General features: G+C 34.2%; 2 protein-coding genes across 2 annotated transcripts; one reads left to right on the forward strand and one right to left on the reverse strand.

Annotated features, from left to right (window-relative positions):
• The first annotated feature begins 1035 nt into the window (after nucleotides 1–1035).
• LOC117236101 (3-hydroxyacyl-CoA dehydrogenase type-2) lies at nucleotides 1036–3144 on the forward strand. The gene is made up of 3 exons (XM_033498772.1): nucleotides 1036–1200; nucleotides 1710–1874; nucleotides 2288–3144. Exons 1-3 carry the CDS (start codon nucleotides 1195–1197, stop codon nucleotides 2879–2881), a joined length of 765 nt encoding a protein of 254 aa, XP_033354663.1. The 5' UTR covers nucleotides 1036–1194; the 3' UTR covers nucleotides 2882–3144.
• Nucleotides 3087–18848, reverse strand: LOC117236102 (protein nervous wreck-like). The gene is given in 26 exon segments (XM_033498773.1): nucleotides 3087–3956; nucleotides 4045–4076; nucleotides 4155–4298; nucleotides 4402–4501; nucleotides 4584–4798; nucleotides 4964–5270; nucleotides 5428–5600; nucleotides 5692–5845; nucleotides 5935–6038; nucleotides 6144–6195; nucleotides 6261–6338; nucleotides 6447–6591; nucleotides 6670–6773; nucleotides 6881–7003; nucleotides 7101–7229; nucleotides 7306–7369; nucleotides 7456–7737; nucleotides 7889–7974; nucleotides 8066–8111; nucleotides 12625–13093; nucleotides 13334–13531; nucleotides 14406–14677; nucleotides 14750–14887; nucleotides 17118–17234; nucleotides 17990–18112; nucleotides 18683–18848. Coding segments are annotated over 26 exon segments (4338 nt in total). The 5' UTR covers nucleotides 18802–18848; the 3' UTR covers nucleotides 3087–3392.
• Nucleotides 18849–18873: the final 25 nt, after the last annotated feature.

Raw genomic sequence — 18873 nt, forward strand, 5'->3', positions numbered from 1 at the left:
TTTCTCCTTTTATTTTATGCGTTTAAAAAAACATAACCAATAATGCAAGTAACATCAAATTATTCATTCACTGTAATCATAAATGTTAATGGTTGTCATTAGTTAGATATAATTGGATTTATGTTTATTACAGAATAAGATTTATTGTAAATTTTTATTTAAAATTCAGATATTTTTATGTTGTTTTGAATTAATAGCTTTATATTACGTTGGCTGCCCTTAATAGTTTTCAGTAATATGATACTGTTCATTAATTTCTTTTTAACAAATGAGCTATTATATTGTACTATTAAATAAATAATCCTTTTTTAAAAATAGAAAATTAACTAATTTTTAATTGTTGAAGCATTATATATTATGTACAAATAATTTTCTTTCTTATTATGTTTCTTCTACAAATTTTTATAAAAGATTTAAATTAAATTTAAATATACTTATATACATGTTTCCTTAAAATAAAATTTTACTAATCGTATAAATGGTAAATATATGTATATTTATACAATCGTGACTTGTACTATATCAACTTTTGGCGTGAATGATAAAAAATATTTTGTTAAATATTCACCTATATCTTTTATTTCCTATTTTGTTACTATAGTCATTCTTAATAATGAATTGTATGTAAATACACAGATAAAATAATAAATCATAAAATACAGAGAAAAGCATTTTTTATTTAACGTTAATTTAACAGAGTATTAATTCACATTTGTTTGGTACATAATTAAAAGTTGATTTGTAGTTCAAAATAACATAGTATTATATCAGAGATTACATTGAATGCATAAAATTTCTTAATTCTTGATTAGATGCATTAAGTACAAATTTTGTAGTTATAATGAACATTTTATATAACAATGAAATATTTTTAAATAATAACTGGTTTCTATTGTTTATTCTGTTTTTATAGGATCTATATATTGTTATCTGAGTCGCTTATAAAAAAGTTGCAGAATGGAATACTGATATGATTATTCGAAAGTTCATGCCGATAAAAAAACTAAACTTGGGTGGCTCCCTCTGTCTTATAGTTTTAATCTTATCTCAATTCTTGTATCCTGTTTGCTTTCACTTTTATTTCATAACTGCAAGTCCAAAATCCCACTGAGGCGTATTAGTTGAGACTTAGCTAATATTTGCGTGTATCGTTCTATGACACATTTGTTTATACTTCTAACATTTTCCTAAACAATGAACGTAAGTATTAATGATATTATCGCTATATACATTAATATTAATTATAATTACGAATATAAATTCGTGTAGCATAAGAAATCATGTGGAATCCTTTCATTTCTAATAGTATTAACGCTCGTATTACGTACAATGTTGAATTGTTTTGCATACTTGTTATTTTGTACTAATGTTAATGTCATTGATTATGACTAATAAAAACTGGACTTTGTTTAATTTCAAAAAGCTTATTATATTTTTTCATAAAATTTATTCTTTTCGAGATAATAGGCATTATCTTGAAAAGATGAAAAAATTAGATAATTAAAAAATGTGTTACAATAAACATTCCGTGTATTTCCTAAAATACAATAAAGATAATTAGTTTAAAAATGATTAGTTTTTGTTTGAATGAATATCTTATATTCATTAATTAATGTATTATACATATAATATTATATGGTAGAGAAAAATATTTATATGTAAGAAATAAGAAACTTTTATATATTTATAGTTATATGTATATATTTTAGGGATTAGTTGCTCTTGTAACTGGTGGTGCATCTGGATTGGGACTTGGTGTTGTACGAAAATTTATAAAAGAAGGTGCGAAAGTAGCTATTGCTGATTTACCAAGATCTAGAGGAAATGAAATTGCTGATGAACTTGGAGAGTCTGCTGTCTTTACACCAATGGATGTATGTATGAAATAGGTATCATAAATATTATTATTGCTATTAATAGTAATAGTATTAAAAATTATATAAACAATCTATAGAAATAAAATTTTCCAATTTGTATATTAATAGCGAAATATATTAAAGAGACATCAATTAAGGAAATCTAGAATTATACATATTAACATAATATATTTTTGCTTAGATTATAACATATTTATATTAGAACTAACAATTTCTTAAGAATGTAAAACTTTATAGTATTAATTGTATACTGCAATTAATAGTATTAGTAACCATTATGAATTGACATTGAATGTTATTAAATTACTTATTAATTAAATATTTGTTGTATATGATTTGATATTATAAATATATAACTTTTGCAAAAGAAATCTATACATTAATAGATAGTTTGCAACTTTGTTTTACAGGTGACATCACCAGATGATGTAAATGCTGCTTTAGATACAATATGTAAGAAGTTCAAAAGATTGGATGTCACAGTAAATGCAGCAGGAATAGCCTGCGCCCACAAAATATATAATTCTAATAAAGATCTTCCACACAAAATGGACAGTTTTGAAAATGTGCTTAAAATAAATGTTACTGGAACATTTAATGTTGCTAGATTATCTGTACAACTGATGTATAGGAATACACCAGACAAAGATGGACAACGGGGAGTGATAATTAACACAGCAAGCATTGCAGCATTTGATGGACAAATCGGTCAGGTAGCATATTCTGCGAGCAAAGGTGCGATTGTTGGTATGACTTTGCCACTAGCTCGTGACGTAGCTAAGCTTGGTATTCGTGTTGTTACAATCGCACCTGGAATATTTGATACACCAATGTTGGGAAATTTACCAGAGAAAGTACGTGCGTATTTAACGAAAACAGTACCATTTCCAAACAGATTGGGTGATCCTGATGAATATGCTAAGCTTGCACAACATATTGTTGAAAATCATCTCTTAAATGGAGAAGTGATAAGATTAGATGGTGCTCTCAGAATGCAACCGTGAATACAATTTTTTATTTACTTACTTATATTGTTTATATGAACATGGAACATGGATAAAGGATTTTCAGAACATGGATGTCATAAATAAAAGTTACATAAAATCAGACAAAAATATATAAAAAATGAATAAAACCGTTAATTTTTTTACATGCAACACCATTATAATTCTCTTAGAATGTACACAAACAACTAAAAGTTTTCATCTATTATAGGTATCGACAATTTTCTTTATTACCTTATGACTGTACATTAATGTCTTGTAAATAGGTTGCAAAAGTCGCAACACCTTTCTTTAAATAGTTCACTAGAGTATCATCTAGCAAAAAAGTTGTGTACATGATATCAACATAAAAATCGTTTAGTTGTCCCGTTATTCATTAGTCTTTCTTTGCAATAACCTCTGGAGATTTCCAAAATTTCAGTAAATACTGGAATTTATTTTGATGATTTTTCGGAAGAGCCAGTTTATTTGATAAGGCAGGATAATCAGGATCTCCGAGGTCTAGTCATTCCTAGGCATTCGATTCTTTCAGATTTTGTAGCTTCTCTAGTTGGTCAGGTTGTAATTCGTCTGGAATACTTGCCCTTCCTCCTATTACCATTTTTTCTGGCACGATCTCAATATCTTCTGTTTCTTGTACTTCAATTACGGTACCACGAGATGGTATAGATTGAGAATTATCTGCTGTACTTGGCCCGGATGTTGAGTCCCCTTCACTACCAGAGCTGCTACTAATCGGAAATGGTGCTGAATCAGTTGGTAAGTCATCAACTGTTGATTTCTCTTCAATATCTTCGGTCGTTTCTGTAATTTCTTGTTCTTCTCTTTCATCCATTATTACAGTAGCTTCTTTGCAGTCACTTTCATTTACTTCGGTAGTAGTGCTTGAAGGTAAATCACCATCAGAACTTTCCGTCGATTTTACTGTGTCATCAGCGGTTTCTTCTAATTCCGGGAATGGATGTTCAATTTCTTCCATTGGTGTTGCCGCAGTAATTACAATTTGCGCAACCCCAAGTCCGAAATCGTCTTTAGACTGGTCAATGTTCAGCTGCTTTGTTTTCTCATCATCTACCTAAAAATAGAAAATACATAGTTAGATCTTGCCTAACAATCAATCATTAAATAAATGTTTTTGTACTACAATTTAATGATCTGCTTACCTTTGTTCCCGATTCATCCGATATTTCTACAACTAAGCAGCAGTTTTGTGCATATTGATATTTAAATTAAATAGAAACGCGATAAATAACAGTAATGATTTGAAACTTACCTACTATATCAGGCCCTTCGGATTTGTCGCCTTCAAACTGCGAGCCATATTGACTTTTTTGGTCCTTTGAAAGATTTATTATGAAACCCTCTTGTCGATGCTGTTGTTCAACGTTTGCATTACTAGAGATTCCATCTTGTGATTCTATGCAATATAGCACAATATAACATCATATTAATATAATAATAGCATCATCTTTTTTACGATAATTTTTTTTAAGAAGATTTTTAGAAGAAGCTTGTTTTACCTTTCATCATACTTTGTGTTATTTCATTTTCTAATAAAAATTCTGGAACTTCGGGTGGTGTAAACACTGGTGGTGCAGAGCTCGGCGGTGTTATATTTTCCTAATGATAAAAGACGTAGAAGAGATTGTTAAAAATAAATATATTAATAATTGAAAGGATCTTTGATCAATTAAAATTTAACCTGTGGAGTCAAAGGTGAACCGTCTGCAGCACAAGGTTCTACGATCAAAGATGGGAATAATCCTCGTTGTCCACGTAATTCTCCTTCCCACCATCCATCGTCGACATCGTGTGGTTCTTTTCTTAAAACCTTTAAAATATCGCCTTCAAGGAAACTAAGTTCTTCATCGCATGTGGCATCGTAGTCATAAAGGGCAATACAATATTGTTCTACTTCTGAAAAATAGATCAATACCGGCATTTGATGCTGATAACGTTAATTATTATAAAATATATGTATTACATAAATTATTATGTGCCATAAGCTATACAATTAATATAATGTTTCGTATTTGAAAAAAATAAAAATTACTTAACACTGGAGATGTAAAGTAGACTTACCTCCTATATGATTTTGTACAATGGTTTCTGATGCTGGTAAATTAGCTTGTAGATTAGCATCTGGATCTACTGCATCATGATCATCGATTGTGTAATCTACCGAGGAGAAGGATATTTGTTGTACTAGACCTGGTCCTTGGGAAGTTAGACCGGATGTTGTATCCCTTTCAACATCGAGATAATTTTGGGGAACAAATCCTTCTTCGCCACGATAGTTTCGTGCTCGGAGCCAACCATCACCATCACCCTCACCAACTACTTCCAGTTGCTCACTTTCGACAATCGATAATTCGTCAGGGTTTTGCGCCTATAGAAAATGAATTTTAAGTAAAAGATACTTAAAAGAGTAAGGTATATATAAATATTTTCCTAGAAAAAATGGTCTCTCTAATATACAAATTTCTTGCTAAAACGTTAATTCTATTACAATAAGTAACTGTTTATAAAGTATATAGTGTTCACACCGTATACGAATAAAGCGCGGTACACTTGTATATTTGCTGCGTAGGAGGCATTTCAGATGTTTCACGAATCTCAGTTTGTTCTTCCTTTTCCTCGTTATCCCAATCTACAGTTGTCGGATCGTCCCAACCAACAGTAAGTTGTTCTATTCGTTGCTTCTCTTGCTCAAGTAAAGCTATCAATTGACAATACAAATAATTTGATTTTGAATGGAATGTTCTGTTTTATATTATGATTTACGTCATATATTATTAATCCTTATATACCATCAACTTCTTCACTATCATGTCTTTGCCTCTCCTTAGTTGTTTCTTCTTCTTGTTGAGAAGCATTTCGTGCACTGCCCGGTCGTTCGACAGTCGTCAAGTCGCTTCCACCATCGCCATCGCTATCATAAAATGAATCTGAGGACGGATGTTCCTGTATAACATATACATGATTTTTTACGACACTTTATACAATTTTTTATATAAGAAAAGATTGACTAGTTTTAAATTAAATATCAGTACCGCCGTTCCCGATGCATCAGTTCTAACAGAAAGAGAGCTAGCTGAACGTGGCATATCTTGGACACTCAAAGTTTCTGCTTCCTGTAGCCATTCATCAACATTTACTAAAAAAGATAACACATATAAAGCGATACAATTACTAATTGTTAAGTTACGATTTGTTATAACAATTGCATTCGAGTAAACAGAAAAATAAATATGTAACAAACCTCCACCATTTCGAAGGCATTCTATTCTTGCTTCTGCCTTTAGCTTTGCTGTCTAATGAACAAGTAAATAGGTAAAGAAGGGAATTGACGTAAATCACGTTTGACCACATATCTTACCTCTGCACGTCGTATCATATGTTTCAGTTCATCGATTTTCGTATCTAAATCTGGACCTTGTGGATCGTTTGGATCAGTCTATAATCATTGTTAAGTATAAGTATTAATAAATCAATTCCGGATATACAACATAAGAGAGATAATTTAATAGACTTCTGTAGCGACTAGTTGTGTTCTTTCGTTAACCTTTTGTCCAGACTCTTTTAGTTGTAGAAGAACTTGTAATTTTCTACTATTTTCTCGAGCGCTGCCTATTTCACGAGCTATTCTCGTCGACCAGCGTCGAGCTTCTTTTCCAAGTGTAGCTGCAGCAGAATGATCAGCCGTTATCCTGCAACAAATCTGTTTTCTAGAGTATCATAAAAATTAACGTTTCAAAGTATATCCATCTGATAAATCATTTATAAACCTCTCTATCGGATCGTTGTCACAAGCTTCAAATTCATATTGTATATGTTGCTTTAAAACAGGATAATACAAACAGCAGCACTGTATATTGTACTCTCTGGTGAGCTGTAAAAGATAAGAAATGAACGAAACAGTTTACATTAATTTATCTATATTATCTATGTTATTCATATTAATTTCTAAGGTAATTTTTCTAAAATTTTTGTGCTCACTTGTTGCGCTTGATCACGAATTTTGCCATAACTATTTTGCGTAGCTAAGCAGGTCAAAAGTTCTGTACGACCCATTAGCGTTAAATATTCCGCAACTTTATCGTAAACATCTTGCTCTAAATACTGTTAACAGAGGAAAAAGGCTTTTTTATTTATTTTAAATGAAAGAAAGAGTTTACATATACATATATATATGTATATCGTAATAAAAGTGACTTACTTGCATAGTGCTTTGTAAGTCGACCACAAAATATCTATTTTGATGTGCATTGGCAGCGGCGAGGCTAAGTAAATAATCATTTCGAGCTCCTGTTGATTTCTCTTCTAAAGCATCGCGTTTCGAGCTCACCTGGAAATAGTCATTTTTTGTTTAATATATCTGAATTATTACAAATTATTTAATATCTCTCATAACATTTCTCTACCTTTGCACTATTTTTCTGCAATGACGTTATCGATTGAAAGAAGGATCCCTTCTTTTTCTTTAGTCTGTAATTAATCAGTACCAGGTTTTAAGTCTTCAATTCATTGCAAAACTTGGACTGTCTACTAATCAAATCTGTGTAAACACATACTTCTCTTCGATATCTTTTGCTTTATCGCGTACATCATGGGCACTATGCTCTTCATCGAAGTACAATTTCTTTGTTTTGTCTACATCTTGTACACACAATTGTAACTCTTTTTGTACTATCATTAATTGGTCGATTGCCTTCTTAGAGATTTGTAGTTTATGCATCTTTAAACTCTTTGCATCGTCAGCAATTTGCTGTTGAAAAACTTCTACAGCAGCTAGTCGCGCTTTAGCCAATTTTTCGTTTTCTTCTAAGACTGTTCGCCAAACGTTCCACATATTCCTGAAATTAACAATTATTTAAATTCAACCGAATTGTTTCAAGATGTGGAAAAACATCACAACATATTTTAACTTTCTTCGACTGGGAGGAGGGACGGGAATAATTTTGGCTAAGATAATTTTAATACATTCTGTATAATATTAAAGTGTACCATTTTTCTTCACCACCTTCCACTTTCAAATCCGGAATGTTTGGTATCTTTTTATTCAAATATGCTGAGGATATTTTAAGAAGTGCCTGAAATGATCATTGGTCAGTAACAACGTAAACTTGATAACGTGGATTTCGCAAATACAGTTTTCGCTACGAAAAATGATATTTCTCTTACCTCCGAGTATGATTTTTCAATCGCAGACTTTTTTATTGTAAAGTTGCTGAAAAATATATTTGCACTGTGAATGAATGCTTTTAAATAAAAGATTTATTTGCAAATACAAAATTATAAAATGAGATGCATGTTAGACACACTACGCTACAGAAAAGTTGTAGAGCAAAAATACATATGTAATAAATATCAAGGGGCGTTAACTCATTTGTAATACGAGTGGAATAAGATAAAATTTATTGAAGGTAAAAGCGTAACGTCAAAAAAAAAAAAAATCGAGATCGGTGATATAAAATGACCTGAGCTTAGGTTGTTTAAAGAGCTTTTATCTAATCCTCCTTTACATAAGTTTTAGACTTACCGTATATCTTCCAGAAGGTCACATTCATGCTGGTTTTTCGCTTGTAATTTTGCCGCTTGCTCTGCGTGTACATTCTTAAGAAATTTCGTGTAATTTCCCTGCAAATGTTCACATTGTCAATCTGTATTTTTTTATTGTTTCTATCATTAGATCTAATTAATATCATATATGTAATGTCATATGAGTAATAAAATGTAACGTTATAACGCGATCCGATTTAACAGTTAATAAACACAATCACGTCGATATTTCTGTAGTAATATCCCGATTTTGTTACGAGCAGATCTTTGTAATAAATGGAGGCGTATCCTTTGGTTCTTTGCCAGAATGTCGCGCCGAAAAATTGACTTGGCAACGATAACATTAACGAATACTATACATAGGAGGATAGTGAATATACGCTTTAAGAAAAATATATAGCTCGATTGTTCGTACATTTTTGTATGTTGCTACAAGTATTGATAGAGTTATCCATGTACAAAATTTTACAGGCTTCGACTATTGGATCTGTTTAATACTGGTAAAGTTAAGTATTCAATAAAAATAAGATAGTTCGTATACCTCAAATTTTCCTTTATAGTTTCAATCGAGTATGTTTCAAACAAAGCACATAGCTTCGGATACAAAAAAAAACAAAGATAAAATAAATATTTCTGTCCTTTTCTCATACATTGGCGAGGTACTAATTGGCTGGTAGGCAAACGTGTAGGATTAATGAATTAATTAGTGTTAAGATTGCTATAAATTAAGTTCAATTTTGTTGTATATCGATATCTTCTTTAAGTGCCGTCACTCATATTGACTTAATGAACTCTGATAAACAATCTTCAATATCCAGGGGCAATGAAGCTTCCTTTAGACATTGGAATTTTATTGATTTTCTTATCGATCCTACCAGTATTTTAAAAATATATCAAGCTCATAGTCTATGGACAAATATATAGTTATGTATGTGTGTAAGTGTACTACTAATATCACGCATTGTTACGCAGATCGTTAAATGATAAAACCTACTTCATCATGTTCGAGTACAATGCAAATTTTCAAGTCTTTTTTCGCTCCAGCGATTCGACAAACACGTTAATGGAAATATCAAGTAACGACAGGACAGAGCTTCCCGCTTTGTTTCAATCCGTTTGCATCCAAAGTATAAAGGGTGTATAAAGGAGAATTTTCAATAAGTCCGTCAATTTGTCACTTTTTACATGCAAGTAAATTACCGTGTCTTTTCTAAGAACGGAACTTTATCTAATATTACTTGGGAACTATAGTTCCTTCTAATTCAGCTTACTTCCTGTGAGACAGAAAGGTCAGATTTTAACCCGTCTAGGATGTACTTGACGGGATACGATAATAATGAGACGGGAATGAATTCTAAACTGCATCCGTGGGTCGTCAGAAAATCGTAATCGCGACTCCTAATAGGGCGATTTATTGTTAGAAAAGATATCTTCTCGATCGAGCGACTCGGTGAACATTCTTGAAACGGAGGAGAGAAAACGGAAAGAATTCCTCGAAGTTGTGTAAAATTATGCTGCTTCGATCTCATAAATAATTAGTGTAGTTAAAATTTTAAAATAGGAAGCTTGCTCTCCGAGCATTAGCTCTATTCTCGTCAAAGGAAAATTGTCGAGTGCAAAGAAGTGGGTAAACATAAAATTGTGCGGAAGACGCGAAGAGAAATTTCCGGTGCGAAAAGCAAATAGAGAGGAGCATTCGTAGCGAGCTGCACCAAATTTCGCCGAAAGGAAGTATACTTTTCAAACAGTCTTAGGCGTAAAACACGCATTCCCTTCTTGCGAATCACTCTGGATTCTTATCATTTGACTGGCTTTCGGTAGGTGGAAGTGGGTCAGGAATCTCCCGATCTTTAACTACGAAACTTCATTGTCACGAAGCGAAGCGAAAGCCCGATTCGCTACCTTGATAAATAGATCGAAGAATCCTATTGTCTTTAAAGAAATAGAGTTAACTAAATAACGAGAAGACTTTCGACTATTTCCTCATCGATGTCCAATTAATTAATAGACAAATCATAAAACTACGCAATGTCTGCCTTGGACATTTTATTATTCTGCGAAGAACACATTAGTCTTGTTTGAGGGCGTGGAAAGATTGCAAGTGCATATTAAATCACTAGCTGTAACTACAATAAAAGAGTACTTTGCCATTCGTTATCTATCGATTCCTCGAGTCATTATTGCACTAAACATTTCATAGTAAAAGGCAGTTACGAACGAAAAGTTAAACATTTTTCTTTTCTTTTTTTTTTTTCGAACACCACACTGTCCCTTGCTTAATCTTAATTCGTGGTAAACTTTAAATTGCAAGGCGAAATAAATTTTGCGAAAAGTTTCTCGAGAAGAAACATGGCCTCCTAAAAATCGTCCTACATTCAAAATTCGGGATCGATTTCGGCGAGAACATAGTGTACTGTTATATAATAAAGGAGACAGACGGAAATTTCAGGGACAAGGAGATTTAGATCTGCGCAAGAGGATGATAATGGTAGCAGTGTGAAAGCAAGGAATTTGAAGGAGGGTAGAAGTCATTATCGGTAGGATGCACGTTCGTTTCGATCTGAGAAGATATTAACCTGGGTCTTTGGCCCGTTCTATACATTTTGAGGTCAGCTTTTGATATAGATTCGTGGAGAAGACCGAAGTGCGCATCGATTTTCCTATCGTGGCAACGTTCGAACGCCGTTTACGTCAATTTTTTCGTAAAATATCGCTAAAGATCGATACGCGGTCAAATTCATGCATTTCGATCGTATCGAGAACTGTTACCTTCCTTCGATACATATGACACTTTAGAAATGAACCCTACTTTTACGATATCGCGCTGGATCATTTTAACTTGTTTAACGACAGGAAATAGATTTATTAATTCTCGGAGAAATACCAGTAAATGCATTGCGATACAATTGCACGAAATAAAATCTGATGTAAGGAGGGTGCAAGAGAAAAAAGATCGTACGGAGTTGATAGAAGAAAATTGGACAGCGAAGATGTCAAGCTTCTCAAGCATGTCAAGATATCAGGCTTACTTTTCTCGGTGGTGGTTGCATGCTGGACGAGCGGCCTGCTCTGCAGCCTCACCGCTGGCAGCCCGTTTTACACCGTCCGCCGGGGAGGGGTGCTTGTTGTTTTCGTACGCCTCACCCGACACAATATTACCACGCGCTACCACCCTCACTGCTTGCGTGTTCGTACGCTACTGATCTCCTGTCCTCGACTGAGTTAGCCTATTTATTGATCGCATACGCGCCTGCGTTCTCTTGATCTACATCTTCGGCATTTCTCATTCTCCTTTTTCCGACTTTTCCCGATGTGTCCGATCTCGCACGATACTTTGAGGCGTCATCTTCTTCTATGTGAATTTCCGTGTGTTTTATCGACTGACATCAACCGAAATTCCCCCCTTTTCGACATATTCGTTTTACTACATATTTCAATATCTTGTTCGAATTTTTTAATTATTTAATCCGTGAAAATGCGAAGGCGCTACACATGAAATGCTCAATAAACAGTGGTTAAAAATAAACTTCTCTCATTTAGGCTATAATGTCTTTAGTTTTGTTATTACGTTGTTCGAAGCGCTTGAGTTAACTTTATTTTGCATAATTTCACACCATGGAAAAGATTTGTAAAAATACATATTGAAATAACATGGAAAAACAAAGAACCACAGTCTCGGAAACAGTATTCAACTTTATTAATTGTATAAAACGGAAATACTCTTCGCAAATCCATACCTAATGAATCATTATGTATTTTGTATTTGACATGTAATTATGAGAAACATTTAACATTACATACAAAATTGAAAAAGTCACAGCGGACATTTTTAAACTAGTTTAACATCCACAAGATGCGATAACTTCACTATACATCATTTTGACTGAGTCAAAATCAGACTTGCTCAATCCACAAGAAATACATATGTCTTACATATTTTATCCGAAGCGTAATCATATTCAAGCAGTTTCACTCGTCTGCTATTATCTTATAAAAATATGGAAAACACGACGAAATTCATTCTTCGGAAACCAATAATTTAAAGCTTAACTTTTTAAGCAAGCGAATATTGTGAGGTAAGCAAGTCTGACCAGGTTTAAAAATTGACGCAAGAAGAAAGCAGTCCATAAATACTTGGTAATCGAAGTTCATGTCTGTTTGTTCTAACTTCTACAATCGACATTCATGGTAACTCGTCAGGCGGTATAGATCCAAGATCTTGATCAGCTGGTAAACCTATGGCACCCTCAACGTCGGCATCCGAACCGACTGGTAATACGACTTCTGGTTGAGGCGCTGGTTCAGCTTGCAAAAGAGCGATTGCTATCGGATTTCCACCAGCATCTAATACCGGATCGGCAGTAGCTTCCGCAAGATTTGTCACAGACTTTGATTTCACGCACTGAAAATCGACGTGTCGACTTTTCGCTTCTTCTTTCTCCCAGGACATGTGAATAAATGGTCTTTGCACGTAATTATAAATCACTTCAGCACGTCCACCTGCTCTCTTCTTAATTTTTTCTTTATAAGTAGGATATCCTTCGATGCCTAAACGAATCTTTTTTAAACCGCGTTCCTTCATTACCTGCTTAGCTACATCTCTGTTTTCAATGTATTTGAAGAACCGATACATCGCAGTACTGTTAACAGCTGTTGGAAAATGAAAGACACTCTATTAATATTATGCTTTCTTTAATGTGAAATAAATCACAAACTTCTTATTGAAGGCAATGAGTTTTAATACAGCTAATAAAATGTTCAAGCCTACGACCGATATGATTATCGATTTTCTATTTTATACATCCAATATACCGTAGCAAGGTCATATATTTTGAACCTTGATATTGTAAAAAAGGCGGAAGTAAAAAGCAGTATCCTTTGCTTACTTACTTTGTGAATATTCTTCTCCCATTTGCGGTGGATATTCTTCATCCCAATCAACGATATCATCTTCCAATAAAACAACGATATGACATTCGCGATCGCCTCTACGTGCGCTGTTTACCATTAGCGGCAGTATTAAATCTTCTAGAAACACTTCGAACTGGCATCGTGCACCTTCGTTAGACAATTCATGTAATAGTCCTCCTATGAAATAAATCACCTTGTTTTTAGAATTTCTATTATTTATTAACGATAAGCATTGTGCTTTTTGATAGTTATGAGTTATCATGACCTATTATTTGTGAAACGAGTCAATAATTTTATATAGTAACAAATGATCCTGATTAAAAAATTTGGAATAATTAGAGGACGTTTTGTTACGCAACATTAACATAATAAATATGTCGGAGTCAGGTTGGCATTTTGGGGCGTTCGATGAACCTTTACTTACTTTACCGTCGCGAATGTAGCCAATCTCTATCAGTACGAATGTGGACACTACCAGACACTACGAGTAATGGTAATAGGATGGTCGAGATGATGGTGACAACGAATTCAGATTCGATAACGAATCCACGGTCCACGGGAGGATTAGTATCAACGTGCTACTCGCTTCGGGTAACTTCCCGATAACTCAATCGGCAATTCGTCCAACGACTCACTAACTAACTAACTGACTCTAACTCTCACTCTAACTCTGTCAATCCAAAAGAGGCTGCCCTTATATACTCCTGTCCCCGCTTCTCGGGTTAATCTTTCTTTTAAGGAGAGCCATATAATCATTTCATACCTCTGTCAGGTACATGTCCCTCCCGTGACCGTGGCTACGTCCGGTGACCTGCCATGTCACTTCGAGCCTAAACCCATCGTCATAAAGTCCGATTGGAACATTAAGACTATTTCTTATTTTTATTACTTAAGGGCAGCTATAGTAAAAGTCTGGACTAGTGCATTGGAGGTTTTCCCAACATTCCGGACGGGAAATCCCGCTGTCTTTCCCTCTCCGACAAATATATTTGATAATTTTATTTGTACTGAATTATACACATTACCGTATAATTCAATTATATTTACTTACTTAAATTTTGACACTTTACTGTATTAGCGTCAAATGGTACAAGAAGATAATCGCAAGCTTCTCGTAATTCTTGAACAGCAACTGCCGGTGGACATCGAATTACGCCACCTTTATAATAATCAAGAATAGCTCTGAACACCATGGCAGATATACCATCTGCAACTTCATATTCACCACGTTCATTTGGTTGAGCATATTCAACACCAGAACTAAACATTCTACCTAACATTGTGTTTGGATGTGCCGTAAAGAGTGCAGGATCAACAATAAATCTAAAACAAAAATTTATCTTGTAACTTAATATAATCATATTAATAGTAAAAAATGTATTGTATAATACTTACCTAGTATTATCAACAATAAGAGTAATGCGTTCATCACTAGCTTGTGGATTGTTTATACTATTAATAGATCCTGATGATGGTAAATTGTCTCTATTTTGACTTTGTTGATTTTTTCCAACACTAACTCCAGAGCAAAGTCTGAAAAAAGATATGTTCTAAGTGACTACTGAAGATCATTTAATATTAATACTTACATAAAACAAAAGAATTATGGGTAATAAACATATAAAGCAATGCAGAGTACTGAATAAATATATAAGTAACACTATTTTTTTCTTTTTTTACGTGGTGGAAACCTTTATAGGCACTCCGCGTCCTCTTCCTAGAGGACGCAGGGTAGTGCCGGATTCTACCGGCTATAACCTCCATGGTGGCCGTCCCTACCGCCTAAAGGGGGGCCCTGGAACCGCGAAAGCATGCATCTCAGGTCCCCTGGCGCTATCTCCGTCCATAAGTAGGGGAGGGTGGATATGACGCGGTATGCGGCCATAGCACACCGCGCCCTGTCCCTGGAGTCGCCGTGCAAGGCAACCTAGTTCCCCAACCAGGCAGCTGACAGCCTCGCGGCGTCGGACTGGTCAGCGCCTAGGACCTACCGGAGGACGGGACCAGCGTGAGCTGCGCCTGGAGCTGGCACTCTCACTCGGTCGCCTCCTTACGTAGCATTACTTGCTCGCAGAAGGAGGCGACCGCCCTCCAGCCTCTCTCGCTCGCCAACATAGCCCTCAGCAGCACTGACGGCGAGAGGTGCACCTTTAATACAAAGGGCCTTCCACGGACTTCCAATGGGCACCTTAGGAATTCCTAAGGTAACAAAATTCATTCCTATGCTAGGGGTTTCTAGACTAAATCTAAGAAAGAATCATTCTTTTTTGGGGCAGCTAGCTTTTCTTAACTAAATAATTTCTTCGCAACTATGTCGTTATTCAATCATATTGAAGTTGTTATAGTATCGACCTATCTAGGGAGCGCAAGACCCTGAGCTGTCAGTTAGCAAACCCCCCGAGCAGTTCTTGTTCTCTCACGACGCAAGGCAAAAACTGCCACTGAATAACAAGTGCGACGGATGACTGTACCGATCCAATAACTGTTGAAAGGCGTTGCCGGTTTTGCTACATGGCACCATGTCAACCTTCATCCAACCGTATTAGCGGTATTTGTTTCTCGCGTTGGCTTTCACATGATCATCTTGTATTTTATCTCTATACCACGAAGTGTTCCGAAGACGCGAGCAGTGAGTTTGCCACTTCGTCGTAATCGCGACTGCATGTCACTATCATCAAGGGATGTGACTTTTTGCAAAATCTGTAGTCCTTCGTTAGTTAATCGTTCCACGTGGTGGCGATAGCCAAGTAAGTTCATAGTAGCACACTATGGGGTGGAGACATTCCGTCCGGAAGTGGGTACCATGAATCAAGCTGCCTATCTTCATTCTGTTGTACTGTCGCCTCTATTAATCTTGATGTCACAAGAGGGAAGACGTAGCATTCATAACCGTTGATTATTGCACCACACACTTCAAATCCACCAGCTGGTTGTTCAGATACGTTCTCAGTTACTTCAATCCTTGGATTGGGAATTGCGTACTCTGGAATGTTATGCATGGGGGTCTTTCGCATTAATTGTTCTAACGTGATCGATGATTACAACGTTCAAGATATTAGTCATTACGTGCTGAAAAGCAACAAGTGTCATCTCACGCTGGGGATTCGGAAATTTTCTGTTTCCAGATTGGCATACACTCTTTCACGCAGTAATGCAAAGGTGAAGAAATCGGGATTCTGACTATAAGTCCTTCGCACGGGGTGGATTTTGGAAGAAGGGGCTATCTTGCCAAATGGGTTCATTGACAATTACTTCTTTAGAAGCTTTTACCACACCAGCTGTCATTTCAGCTGGATCAACTATCCTCTTAGATGTTTCTTGCAACCGCGGTTTCCCGCTACCGGATTTCCAGACTCTCGTATGTTAGCGTTGATGCTCAATTGTGGCGGCCCAGTGGGTCCCAATCATCAGCTGAATTCTCTGGTAAAAAAGTCTGCCTGATTTGATTCCTTGACATCTATGGAGTTCCAGCAAGGATCGGTACTTTAGTCATCTGACTATAAGAGTTCATCTTCAAATGAAGGAATAAACGCAACACAATGTATGAAACAAAATTGACGTATATGTAACACCTACCTGTTGTATAACGATGCCTGGACTTTTGTATCAATAATATAAGAAATAAAAATACAACTCACAAAACATACGATAATTAAATACTTTAATAAATACTATCAGATATTAACTTAAAATCATTAAATATTTTGGATACAAGATACAACATTATTGTGTTTACTGTCTCCTATTCATTTGTGAATATTACCTGCTTTGTTGATTAACATTAGTGTTTTGTCTGCCAGAATTGAAGGTATGACAGTGCCTTTCATTGCTTCCATCTCTTTGTACCAAACAAGATTTTGGTTTGGAAGAGCCACCACAACTACATGCAAAACAACAACATTACCCTTCTAATGTTTGCATTCGACAACAAGCATAGTGTATTATCTACAGAGTCTAATGTAATAAATAATTTAAATGATGAACAAGTGTATATAAATACAAATTTTATTGTCAAAGTAATATAATATTGAGGCTTCTAGTTGTTTATTTAACTTTTTTATTGTCTCAACATACAAACACGCGTGCGCGCTCTCACACACACACACACACATATTATTCTTTTTAATATAAAATAAATAAATAAACGAATGAAACCAAATACGATTGCAGGAAGCCTATGTGGTATGATTCTAAAACAAAATATAATTACATAATATAAATTAAATTTTATGATATATATCAGTGTGAAATATGGATTGAATTATGTTATTTTTTAATACACTGCTTATTGATTGATCTAGTGTAAAATTATAAAAAGTATAAACTTGTAAATTTTGATAAGAAGATTAACTGACATGCATGACATCCTGCATAACATCCCTTGATACATGCCACATGTAACTGTTAAGTTTCAAGGATACAATAGATTACAAGTGAAATTCTCATACTATTGCTCATCTAAAGTATTTGTTTTAACAAACTAAGAAATTAAGCTAATAATATAAAATATCTAACATATCTATAAATATCTAAAATATTAAAAATATCTATAAATATCAAAATATCTAAAATACCTATGGCTTTTATTTTATTTTATGACAAACATGATACTCATTTGTATCTTTTACGTAGTACCTCATTCTATTCTTATAAATACGATGCCTGCCCCTGCCACCTGTTTCTTTATCTGTTTCAGTATCACTGCTACTATCTTGAACATAATTTAAACGCTCAGCAGGATTTGACATCTTGGACCAGCTGTAAAAATATAATAGGAAATAATCCTAAATTATTTTATGCTTATCTTTAAACAATTACCTAATTTTCAGAAAGTATTACACTTCATGTACTTAATAAAGTATACCTTATCATTAAATAACTTATTGAATTAATTACAAACATTATTAACAAAATCTTTGTATGTGTTTTCTCAATTTCATTTCTAACTACCTATATCTTCATAATTATATATATTATGAACTACAGTAAATATACAAATACTTAAATAATACAAAGATTATGCAATAAAATTTAAATTAAACATATAGAAAATTCGAATACTTAAAAAATTATTGTTAAGGCTTCTGTTTATTATTTTTGTAGATATAAATAATATTCATAAAATATCCAAAATTATAATTTAGTAGCATATTTTGTAAGTATTTATTGATACTAGATATAATGATGTTGCAGGAAGTTTCAAATATACTTATTACATTAACAATTAAAGGGACATGTTACTGTTATAAAATTATAAAATATCTTACTCCATATTTTCGCATTCTTTGCAGAATGCTTGTGCATAAGACATATATCTCACATACTTACAAATTAGATATAGACAAATACCATCCAAGTTTCTTCAAAATCCAGCTGGTTGAGGTGCAAATCTCTAAACCACAAGATTGAAAGTTAACCTGACCTCTCCTTTCAACGGAAAGTTGCATTCCAAACTGATGAAACAGATAATACGAAACACCACGGTCATTGATGACAATTCGTCTCGACAGGCGTTGCCC

Source organism: Bombus vosnesenskii, unplaced genomic scaffold (genome assembly GCF_011952255.1).
Source record: "Bombus vosnesenskii isolate JDL3184/JDL3185 unplaced genomic scaffold, Bvos_JDL3184-5_v1.1 scf7180000013340, whole genome shotgun sequence".
NCBI lineage: Eukaryota > Metazoa > Arthropoda > Insecta > Hymenoptera > Apidae > Bombus > Bombus vosnesenskii.